The sequence below is a fragment of the Petromyzon marinus genome, chromosome 4, assembly GCF_048934315.1.
Source record: "Petromyzon marinus isolate PM22_M1 ecotype Great Lakes invasive population chromosome 4, UKy_Petmar_22M1.pri1.0, whole genome shotgun sequence".
NCBI classification, from domain to species: Eukaryota; Metazoa; Chordata; class Hyperoartia; order Petromyzontiformes; family Petromyzontidae; genus Petromyzon; species Petromyzon marinus.
This window is the reverse complement of record NC_133670.1, coordinates 15,144,366-15,156,902: the sequence shown is the minus strand read 5'-3', so window position 1 is coordinate 15,156,902 and position 12,537 is coordinate 15,144,366. Positions and strand designations below refer to the sequence as shown.

Below are 12,537 nucleotides of genomic sequence, written 5' to 3'. Positions count from 1 at the left end.
TGTAAAACAGGCCTCAAAGGGCATTCACTCATGGTGCATGCATTAAGATTATCTCATGCAAAATGGGGATTCATAGTTTGGTATGAATTTGTAATTAGACTGTTAATTACGTTTTTGTGTGTCAAACTCTATTGCATTTGGGATGCTGCCACAGTGTAATGGTTAGGACACTGGACTTCGATCGCCCAGTGCGGCAGTTGAAACATCGGGGAAATCTTTTAAAATCCCCCCTCAGCCTGTCCACCCAGCAGTATAAACGCGTGCACCACAGTTAGTTTATCAGCAGGATGTGAGTAGTGTGGTAAAGTGTGGGTACTCCCACCTCTTCAAAGACATCTTGCCAGCATGGAAGCGTAGGCATAAGCAAGCAATTGCAGGGCTGCATCTGAACCAATTGGGTTTAATCGAATTTTGACAACGATAATAATATGATCGTGGAAGCGTGGCCTCGTCCTCTGGCTCAAGACGGCAGTGCCCCACCGTTAGCCTTGCACGTGCGGCGGTCGGATTCCATCGTGTAGCCCAGGTCGCAGTGGCAGCGGAAGGAGCCGTGCTCGTTGACGCACTGCTGGCTGCAGCTCCCCGGCGGGTCGCACTCGTCCACATCGGCGCAGTTCTTTGTGTCGTCGAGGAGCTGGAAGCCGGGAGGGCAGGTGCACTGGGCGCCAAACGGTCCCTGGACGCAGCCGTGCGAGCAGCCCCCATTGTTCACCGAGCAGTCGTGCTCATCTGCCAGGCAAGGGGGAACGTTTGTTACACGGCTGGTTGAGAATACAAAGCGGACGAGAGCCTGTTTAAGGGACTTTCTTTTGGGAATGTTGTCCATGTACTGTATAATAATGCACTGTTATGCAGTGTTATGAAGTGCATTATTATACAGTGCATTCGATAGCGAAGTGACAAGTGATTTTTTTATTATTTGTTTTTAAATATTATTGGAAATAAAATGTAGACTTTTTTTGCGGTTTGGTTACCAATGACTGCACACAAAAACAAACACGTAATATTTTAGTTTAATCTTGATATTGAAGCTTTCGTGACTGCAGGAATGCATACTCTTTGGTTCTTTCGGTAAATTCACGTAGGTAGAAAAATAAAAATATTTTTATTTTATTATAAAAAAATATATATTTTAAAGAACCAAAGAATATTTAGTTTAATGTTTCATTTATTTGTCTACGTTCCAGCTCAGAAAAAAATATATTGCTTTCACTGTCACTGTGACATTTCTCTCATATAGCAGGAAATGTCAGAAAGTGCACCCCTTGTGTGTGGGTTAAAACAAATGAACTGAAGAAACAGTATCTCAGAATAAGTGTTGTGCAGTCAACTTCTGCGGTCTGTTCCGTAACAAATGGGAAAAGACACAAAAAATAAGCATTATTTACCAATTCGTGAATGAATCCTCAAGAGGGTAAAGTTAAAACGTTGGACATCCTCTATTTTGCTTTACTGGGCAGATAACATTGCAATGTATGAATACGACATGAAAATAAAAATCAAGTCAATCTGTGCATTCTTTACATTCACACTACCAAAGCACCGTCATAACATGTAAGGCGCGAGCCTGAACCCGGGCCCTCCGCACTCGGCACTCACTGCAGTGCGGGGACTCATCGCCGCCGTCGGGGCAGTCGAAATTCCCGTCGCAGACCTTGCGCAGGTCCACACACGCCCGATGGTTGGGGCAAAGCCACTGCGAGGGCGACTGGCAGCGGTAGGGCGGCGTGGGGCAGTCGCGCTCGTCCGTGCCGTCACGGCAGTCGTTGTCCCCGTCGCAGCGCCACGACTCGGGCACGCAGTTCCCGTTGTCGCAGCGCAGGTAACCCGCAGCGCAGGTGCGCGGGGGGCAGCCGGGGTGCTCGTCCGACCCGTCATCACAATCCGGGTGCCCGTCACACTCCCAGCCAGCCGGGATGCACAGCCCATCCGACTGGCACTGGAACTCGTCGTTGTGGCACAGGCCCGGTGCCCGCGTGGCTTAGCCCACGAGGGTGGTGGGCATGGGTGGAGGAGAGAGTGGTTAGCAGTGGGTCTCAGCTGCATGGCAGGCAGCCCTGCATTTCAGCCACGCTCATACATCATGAGGACGATGACGATGTTTTGGCCACGATCACGATCGGGGTTATTACACGAATTTCTTCATTTTTGTGTCCTTTTGTACTTGTTGCGCTTTATCTTATTAAACATTTTCGTCAACATAAAAGTGTAAAGCATGTCAACAAACACAACCAAGGAAAGTCACTCACGACAGCCGACTTCATCTGAACGATCCCGACAGTCAAAGGCTCCATCGCAGCGGTAGTAGGTGGCGATGCACTGGTCTCCACTAGAGCACGAGAACTGGTATGATGTGCAATTGAAGACTGGAAAAAACATCAAATTATCAGTGAAAGCATAATTCGGGAACTCTCAAACAATGCATGGCGACATATGCAGGTGACATGTAGGTTAATCAGTTTAACACATAGGCATTCATCCATAAGAGGTATTTTTTGGGTTAGATCGCGTAAATATATAAATGTGTCGTTAAGATACACTTAACGAATTTCTAAATCATCTCAACTCGCAAAACCCATCCATCTAGTTCACCATGGAAGTGAAAGCTTACAGAACTCTGCCATTTCTGGATATTCTGCTCGGACGGGATCCAAATGGTAAAATAACACACAGCGTTTGCAGAAAAAGTAAATTGATGCCTATCTGAATGCAGAGTCACACCATCACCCCACACAGAAATATCCTCTTATCAAGACGCTCATTCATTGCACTAAGAAAGTTTCAGATGGTGACAGTCTGAGAAGTGAAATTCAACATGTTAAAGAAGCACTGCAAATGAACGGTTATAATGATGCACAAATCAACAGGGCATTGAATGCCAAAACCAAATCAAATAACACGAGCATTGAAACTGCTCAAGTAATTAAAACGATCAAAATGCCGTACATTGCGGGAGTAACTGATAAACTAGCCAGATGTTTGGATAAACAAAACATCCGAGTCAGATTTGGCATGGTACATAAAATACAGAAATTCATATCTTGTACAAAAAATGTATTACCGAAGCTATCAGCAGAAGGTGTGTACAGGATTAACTACACCTGTGGCAAATGTTTTTTTGGGTAAACAGGACGAATGATCAGCACGAGACTAAAATAACATCAGAGAAATATTAAATAATCCCAAATACAACTGTCAGCAGTAGCAGAACACGCGTGCCATCAAGGACACTCAATAGATTAATTAGATAATCTATGGAAATTGAAATAAAGAAAAATGTAACCGTTCGGATAGCTACCGACTTCAGTGCTGCGTGGAAGCGAATCAAATAATACAAAATTTAAATGCATGCCTATACGGGGAACCATACTTCAATAGGGATTACCGTTGGTACAGCTATTTTAATATAGACAATGGACAGGAAGTACAAGATCAAAGGGCTCGCATAATGCGCATGCATCATGTACCTTGGCTTATTAATCCCCCCTCCCCGTGCAAGAGCGCAGAAGCGTGGTCACCACATCTACGCCTCTGTATCAGGAACGAAACAGGTGGACTTCTCATATTCTTAGCTCTTTCGGTAAAGTCACGTTGAAGGGAAACAATAAAATAATAAAATATATATAACAATACAAATTCTCACGACGTTTCGACAATAACACAAACGGTCGTCTGATGAAGCTGTTTGTAATTACTATCGAAACGTCGTACTCAGATTGTAAATGTTGTGGCTTGGCTCTCCAACACACCGGTGTGCTGTACTAGTGACGAATTGGCACGTTCTGTTTACGTGACAACCCTTACTAGTTGGCTGTGTCGGGTGGTGGCGGGTTTTAACGACACTTTTATATATTTACGCGATCTAACCAAAAAAAAATCTATTATAGGTGGCATATATCTTAGTACTGCAGTCCTAATTCATGCCATATTTATTGTTTTACGTAAGCAGCAACACTGGATATTAAAGAAAAGGTCCTCACCACATCCTCTCTCATCGGCACCATCAACACAGTCCGAGTCCCCATCACACACGTACGCGTTGTCGATGCATCTGTGATCAGGGCACTGGAACTGCATTGGATGACAGGTTCCAGACATATCTGGGAATACAGAAGACGCAGTCAGACTTGGCGGTATTTATCTCAATCAGACCAGAAATGTGCATAATATTTTGAACGTGCCTACTGGTAAATGTGTCCGTAATGAAGTTTAAAGAATGCAGTAACATTTGTATATTTCATTAGGTTCCAAATATGGCTCACAGACCAGTTTTTAATATGGCAATAAATGATAACTGCAGCGAAGTTCATCTAAATATGTGTACGTATTAGTTATACATAAATTCATCACTTAAAACTAATTCTTACACTTATGATACCTTGATTTAATCATCTCCATACCTGGCAACCCATACGGTTTACCCATATTCTTGTACAGGAAATTGAGTTTTCAGGTCCATGCAGCGTACAGCCGTTTCAAAACGGGCAACATTTTTTGTTGTCTATTTATTTGTGTTTCCACCTTGTCATGGGATTTTGTAGAATGAACGTTGAGATTTAGGGCACGAGGTGATCAATAAGCTCTGAAATGGTCTGTAATAAAGTAGCCATTGATAAGGGGTTGACAGGTATGCATGTCTGTGCTTATCAGTTATTTAGAATACATATATATCATAAACGAGTTATTGTGCACTGTAAAATTTAGGCTATTGTACACAAGAGACATGAATTAATGAACCCCAAATCATGGCAATTTATTACAATCACCAGAAGGAATAATCGTTAAACGTCTGATGAGTATGCACATACAGTACAAAGTCGCATATCCGATTCACTGGGGACCGAGGTATCGGCGGATAAGTGAACATCTATAGAAATCTAGATTTGAAGTTTTCGTGACTGCAGCAACCATACTCTTTGGTTCTTTAGGTAAAGTCACGTAGGTAGAAATAAAAAAAAATTCTACCTACGTGACTTTACCGAAAGAACCAAAGAGTATCTATAGAAATGTGAAAAGGTTAGATTTGTATAAAACATCTGTAGGAGATAACCTTTACACTGTGCACAAATAACTCAAGGGCGAATATTTATTTCCATCGCTGGAACATAGCAAATGCCTCACCACATCCACGCTCGTCCGAACCATCTCCGCAGTCGTTGTCGGTGTCGCAGATCCAATATCGAGGGATGCATCTGTTTCCCGAGGCGCAGGTAAACTGATCGGCCCGGCAGGTGGTGGCGAGACGCGTGGGACAGCTTTGCTCATCGCTGTGATCTCCACAGTCATCCTCGCCATCACAGCGCCAGTCGATCGGGATGCAGCGTCGGTTGGTGCACGTAAACGCGTAAGGGGAGCATGTCACGTCTGAAATGAAAATAATTGACATTGCACTAAATTGAAACGTACGCACGAAATTCCCCCCACCCCTCCCACGCTACACTTAGCTCCAATGAAACAAATTTTGATTTAAAGCTTTCGTGACTGCAGGGATTCATATTCTGGCCGGCCTGCTCTAGACCAATTCCTCGACCACATCAATTCCATACACCCAACCATCAGATTTACCATGGAAGTCGAAAAAGATGGCAAGCTACCTTTCTTGGATGTCCTAATAAAAAAGAGACCTGATGGTTCAATGAGACACTCTGTCTACAGGAAAGCTACCCATATGGATGCTCATCTGAAACCGGATTCCCACCACCATCCATCCCAGAAGAATTCCCTCATCAAGACTCTGCACCATAGAGCCCAATGCATATCCGACCAGGAACGCATAGCCAGTGAACTCAAGCACGTACACCAAGCTCTTAAGGCTAATGGTTACTCCGACTACACAATCCACAAAGCTATTACTCCAACCATGAAGAAGGACCCTCTTGAGGAGCCTTTCAAAACCATCACTTTACCCTACATTGCGGGGATCATAAAAAAAAGATCTCCAAAATCTTGAATAAACACAAGATCCAGGTCCGATTCAACACATCACATAAAATCCGTGATCTGGTTCCGTCTGTAAAAGATGTGATTCCGGACATACAGTACCCTGGCGTCTACAAACTAAGTTGCCTCTGTGGTAGTAGTTACATTGGAGAAACCAAACGACATGTCTCGGACCGCATTCGTGAACACAAAGCAGACCTAAAACACGGTAGGACCAACACCTCGGCCGTGGCAGATCACTGTTATAATTCAATAGGCTCACATGACATTGACTTCTCCAAGACAGAGGTTCTTTGCAAGCCATCTGGCTACAATGAGAGATTCGTTCATGAGGCTATCCACATATACAAACACAGACAATTTCAACCGAGAAGATGGATTCTGGCTTAGCAATCATTGGAAGGATTTTATAAACCATTTCGGGTCTTAATTGATTGTTCACGCTTACGGTGGCTTTCAGACCGCATCCATTATTTACGTCTCCCCCCTCCTCTTTTCCGAACATAGATGGACTCGTCCATCTGAGCAAACTGCCAAATCGCTCTCCGTGGTGCTAACGTTAAAAAAACGCCACTTTTTTCAAATTTTCTTGCCGTGGTTTTCACACCTGATGATGATTGCTTGTGTTGCAGTCGAAACGTCGTGAGAATTTTATTGTTTTATATTTTTATTATATTATTGTTTCCCTTCTACGTGACTTTGCCGAAAGAACCAAGAATATGAATTCCAATGAAACAAGTTATTTCCCGTCGTGGCAACTGCTAACTTCAGTAAAAAAAATTGCGTCAATAAAAATGAATTAAGCTCAGACGCGTTGATGGCTTGTACAGCACGTTATTCGAGAGTTACGCCACCTAACAGCAAGCAGTCCAAACCGAAAACACATGGGAGAGCTGCACAGCATAACCATGAACACCTGCAGAATAGTAAAATCTTAATGCTGCACACTCGAAATTAAGGACGTGGGCAGGTGCTCCAAATCGAGGGCAAACATCATTTATTGTGGTAAAATCTGTAAAATGCAAGAGCACGTGGTGTCACACACAGCAATCCTCAACGGAGTCGCCATTAACCACGTGACAAGTCTGGTTAATCAATAACCCTGACGGCCACCCACAGGCCCAACTCAGTTATCGCATGCTGGTGTACACACATGCATTGATGTACTGCACAGCACATAAGGACTTTCACAAAACGACACTTTACTCCCTTGCTGCACGAGGAAATCATTAAAAGAGTGGTCCATTCTTAATGTGCCACACTATTATTCTTTGCCATTCAAACATTGATGGGACATGTTTGTGTTATTGCAATTGGCTGTGAATGACATGACTAGAACTGTATTCTATTAGGTGGGGTAAAGCCAGATTTTACCGATGAATGAGATCTGTCATGGGGCAGTTTGCACTAAGGTGGATTTTCGAACACACATCAGAGAGCTACACAGCACAAGAGTATGTATGACTGCATGTTTAACTTTTTCGCACCGATAGGGGAGCGGTAGCGTAGTGGTTAACGTTCTGCACTACGAACCTAGCGACCCGAGTTCTATTTCCGTTCAAGGCCGACAACAGGAATGATTGTCTGAACCGATCCTGGGCCTCTCCGAGGTCGACTCAGCCTCAAATGAGTACCTGGTGCGATATGTAAACATTTCCAGGTGTCGTGCTGGCCACCCACGCCCTTCATGTGCTGTCCCGGTCTTCATAAGTGCTCGACAGCACTTGCCCCAAAAGTATGTTACGCAGTCTTTGACTGTACAATCTTTATGCTTTAACGGCATTTCACAACAAATTCGTGACGGCAGGACGTTAAATACACGGGTTCAAGTGGCGGCATGCGTGGCAGCAGAAGTCAACTCACTGCCAGTTCCGCATCCACGCTCGTCACTGCCGTCGTGGCAGTCATCGTAGCCGTCGCACAGGAAGAGGCGAGGGACGCAGCGGCCGTTGGCGCAGGCGAAGAATTCGGTGGAGGAGCACTGCGGCGTGGGGGGCTCCAAGGGGTTGTCCGCGCACATTCGCCCGTCCTCGGCGAGACGCTTGCCGTACGGACAGCCACACACGCGCGCGCCGCTCGGGGCCGGAAAGCAGAAGTGGGAGCAGTCGCCGTTGGGATTCGCTGGCCGGTTGCAAGCATTGCTGCCTTTAAAGAGCAGAGTTATTACGACGTTACGAATGGTAAGTGGCATGGCGGAGTAAATCAGCACAGAGCCCGTGGATATGTACTTCCTTGGATGAGACGCGGCAAGGGGACACATGTTATCAGAAATCCGAAGGGAAGTGTGGATTTCCTTATGACCTTTATGTTGTAGCAATAGGTTTTTAACCTTTTATCTGGCACAAAAACTGACACGTAAAGGCTCCTTGAGGATCTTGCATTGAGATGTTTGGCCAATTCCATTCATGAGTGTTTGGCATGTGGGAGAAAACCTGCCTGGAGAAGAAAACCCATTTATACGAGAGGGTATCACGTGGAAGTATACACAGATTCAATAATCCATTGATGTGCTGCCATCTCCAAGCCGCTTCGCAGCGCGGGCCTACAATGCCTGGTATTCCCAAGCCATCTCCCATATCAGTACTAACCAGGCTACACTCTGTTTAGCTTTCGAGATCCGATGAGATCATGTGCATTCTGAGTCATTTGTTCGTAGCCAACGTCGTTACATTATTCTCAATATATATTTTTTTAAAATCTATATTGTCACAGTCTTGAGCATGTGTCTCGTGACTGTGCAGTGCTTACCTGTCTGTATGTCTGTGTCATAGACTTTCACATTCATGAGATATTGAATGCCTTGGCGGATGATTACTGCCTCCCCACCATCCATCTTCCGCACACGCACAATTGAATTGAGTCGCCAGTCCGAGAAATAGGCAAATCCTGCACAGTTTCAGTTCGGATGAGGGCATAAGAAGAAGAGGTTATGAGGTGAGAAGTATAAGAACCCTTGCTCCAACAAGTTCATTGTGGCTCAGAAGGCCTAGTGAATGGTGAACCACTGTACCTCCGTGAATGGAGATGCTAAATGGATGAGCGAGATGACTAATACGATCCAGTCGCTGTCGGTTTTGTCCATTGAAGTTGCTAAACTCGATGCGGTCAAAAAATGCATCCACCCAATACAACTTGGGGTTCCTGCAAGAGAAACACATGTCTTTACTTAAGGAGTTTGTCAATGAGCTGTTGGCTGTTCAGAGTGGTCATTCACAATTTGAATCTCTGCAGAGAAAATTAATGCTCATTACTGATATATGTCTCACCAGGGGCTCTGCCAGTCGATGGCCAGGCCATTAGGCCAGCCTAGGCTGGTGTTGACAATCGGGGTGGCATGAGAACCATCGCACCAGGCACGTACAATCTTGGCTGGCCGGTTCCAGTCACTGTAGAAAATGTACCTGAAAAATAGGGCGATCCACATCACCACAAACATTAAATATTACTTTTATTGTAAAAAATCTTTATGAAAAACACATTTTCACATATATATGGGACCTTTAACCAGTATAAGAAATTCTGAAAAAATAAAAATAGGCTATACCCTTTCTGGCAATAAAACATGAGGTATTAAGGTGTTCAAACACCAAATAGGCATATTGCAAGGCATCAAGTCTGCATTAGTCACACATACTTGTGGCAAAACACGAAAAAAAAGATGCTCTGATAATATATGCATTGTCTTTGAAATCGATTGGCCTTCACTAGGGATGTCCTTCTTTATGGCCTTGTCTCACCAGTGTTAAATCGGAGAAACGTCAAAAAGCGTCTAAACCATTATCCCATGTAAACATTTACTTGCGACAATAAATGATGTGCATTGCAAACATATCACTGGAACTATCTGTCTGAAATTCTTGTGTCTCTCTGAACGCGCATGGTGGGCGGGGCAGTGGTGGGCGGGGCAGTGGTGGGCAGGGCAGTGCTAACCCCTGCAGTGGGTGCACGACAATGGAGCGCGGGTTCTGCAGGTTCGAGAGGATGTTGCGGCGGGATTGGTCGATGAGCCGCATGACAGTGACCGCCCGGTTGTGCGTGTCGGTCCAGTACAGGTTCTTAGAGACCCAGTCGTAGGCCAGGGATTCCACGGACGAGACATCGCGCGACGTCAAGTTCACCCTCCCTGAGCGAGAAGAGTTGACGGACTCATGGGGTGTGTAACACAAACGTCAATGTGTTACCTGGTGTGAATTAGTCTTTTCGTGTTTGCTTGAATAGGTATGCCAATGATCACATCCTTTAAAAGCAATACTCCTTTTAAGGATTTAAATTATTTTTTTAAGTCTATAAAAATAGATAGCATTCATGTAAATGGTAAATAAAAGCGTTTTAACATTATGTCCAAATACTTTCAGAATATAGTATGCTCTATTTAGCCACAAATCAGCACAGGATGAGATATGTATGCAAAAGAATATCCTGCAGACCGCAGTCAACTGTGGCCGCGCGACATGCAAGAGGTCGAGAGAAAGAAACCCATCGAGCTGACCGGTGCCGTCGAGATTTTGCTGGAATATTTTCCCCTGAGATGTGTCGGAGACGATCACTCGCTGCGAGGCGGCATCGAAATCGATCCCGACAAAGGTCACAGGGCTGCCCATGACGGGGAGGATGACATCCTCTTGCTGGGACTGGTTGAGAGGGATGCCCCGCACAGATGTCATCGCGGAGAACAGCAGAAACTTGGTGACAGCTGTAACAGAATGCACAATCACAGTTGTCGTCATCATAATGATCAATTTCAATGGTCAATGATCATCATCACCATCAATTAGTCGCCTGCCTTGGTTAAGCCAAGCAGAATCTCTTATATATTGGTTTAGAGACATTTTACTTCATCAAGCATTTTGGGACAAACATGAACACTTGCAAATTGCAATAGTTTATACACATCTATTAACAAGTAGTTCAGAGCAGAAGATAAACAATAAACGTAAATTATAAAATACAAAATTACACAAACGTAGAAGAGTGTGGAAAGTGAACCTATGGACAATTGCCTTTTATAGAGACAGTTTTGTTTACAACAACAACAATCCCCCAACAAAAAATATATTCCTCTTCCATGTCTGCCTTGCAGGAAGTACGGAACTTGAGCCACTGCAAAAGTGAGGCCTGGCCTCACATCTGACACCCAAAGTGTAAATCCCAGACATGGCCACAGGGGGGGAGCCGTGGCTTACGGAAGCAGCGGAGGCCATCGGGCTGCAGGTCGAAGCCCACGCGGCATTTGCAGCGATAGCCGAGGCCCACGTTGTCCGTCCGGTGGCTGAGCACGCAGATCTGCTCACAGCCACCGTTATTCGGTCCGCACGGATTCCGCACTGCACAGTACCACGGACACGATACACACACACACACAAAATACGATCCCCACACGCCTCCGTTAGCTCAGACCTGGTTTCACTTTTTTTATGGCCTTCATCAGATCCAAACGTACAGTAACACCATTTAAATTACACATTTTAGTCATTTATTATTTCACTGCTAAACGAAGGTGTCGACATCTGTGGAAGTTTTTTGGGTGTTGATTGACCGTATTCCACCGTCGTGGTTTATGTGGAGCTGCAAAGAAAGCGGTGGCCCAGAACCAGTGAAGATATCACTCCCCCCTGCCGTTAGCCGTGACCGAGAATTGAATTAAGGTCATTGGGTTCACAGCGCTCATCTCCTTATATTAAATACCGGTACATGTCAACTAACATTGTCGATTTGGATATAGGTTTATTTGTTCATTTTATCCACTGACTTAAAAAAGTATAACATGGTCTAACTTACATTTGAATTTAAATGCTATGCTATTTAATAAACGTATTCACAGCTGAAGTTAACACCTTTTTTAAAGTCACATGTCATTACAGGTAGATATGGATGTGCGCGCCTGTGAGCCAGTGCTAGAGGTAAGAGTTAGTGGATTTCACAGATTTGCGAAACTCCAAAACTCGCTGGGATGTAAGATGGCCAGGCAATAGCAGCACGTAAAATGGATTTTTAAATCCATTTGAGTGGAGCTTAGAATGTTATCCCCGACGTGCCTATAAATAATGGAATTGGCAAAACATCTCGATACAGTGACCTATTGAAAAATAATCTGAGAACTCGGTGGAGGCTTTCCTCTTTAAAGGGAACCATCAAAATGGTCATTTTTTAAAAAAAATATGTGATTGCCTTCATACAATTCCAATTGTCATTCATGTAGTATTTAGGCATAACTGCATCTGAAGACGCTGCATTTGAACAGACTTCGTGACAGAAGCCACCGCCATATACCACCACCATATACATACATACATACACACCCTGGGGTTGGCGGAGTGAGTGGTGGACGATGACCCCATAAGGCTGAATATTGGAGCGGTGCACCACTTGGAGGTCACTCCCGTTGAAGACATTGACACGAGTCACCTCCATGCGCGTCCAGTCCGTGAAGTAGACGTAATGCTCAAATGTGGTGATGTCAAACGGGTGTGGAACATTCGCACCGCCACTCAGGATCGTTTTCCTGTGAGTGAGCGAGAGGGTGACTCGATGATAATGTAACAACACCAATTGAAAGCCACGCTCGTTATCTCACAGGCCTCGCAAAGTGAAATTTTC

The 12,537-nt window shown here is 44.7% G+C and overlaps 1 protein-coding gene and 1 pseudogene across 1 annotated transcript in view; both read right to left on the bottom strand.

Annotated features, from left to right (window-relative positions):
• Positions 1-12,537, bottom strand: part of LRP2 (LDL receptor related protein 2) — an 83,508-nt gene that overhangs the window by 49,855 nt on the left and 21,116 nt on the right. Inside the window, exons 14-26 of the mRNA XM_032946050.2 lie at positions 12,240-12,442; positions 11,124-11,264; positions 10,430-10,633; positions 9,871-10,063; positions 9,207-9,341; positions 8,951-9,081; positions 8,689-8,826; positions 7,804-8,085; positions 5,122-5,364; positions 3,981-4,100; positions 2,250-2,366; positions 1,600-1,980; positions 481-729 (exon numbers count right to left, since the gene is read on the bottom strand). Coding sequence (XP_032801941.2) covers positions 481-729; positions 1,600-1,980; positions 2,250-2,366; positions 3,981-4,100; positions 5,122-5,364; positions 7,804-8,085; positions 8,689-8,826; positions 8,951-9,081; positions 9,207-9,341; positions 9,871-10,063; positions 10,430-10,633; positions 11,124-11,264; positions 12,240-12,442 — 2,537 coding nt within the window. The remainder of the gene's footprint in view (positions 1-480; positions 730-1,599; positions 1,981-2,249; positions 2,367-3,980; positions 4,101-5,121; positions 5,365-7,803; positions 8,086-8,688; positions 8,827-8,950; positions 9,082-9,206; positions 9,342-9,870; positions 10,064-10,429; positions 10,634-11,123; positions 11,265-12,239; positions 12,443-12,537) is intronic.
• Positions 8,480-8,598, bottom strand: LOC142912141 (5S ribosomal RNA; annotated as a pseudogene).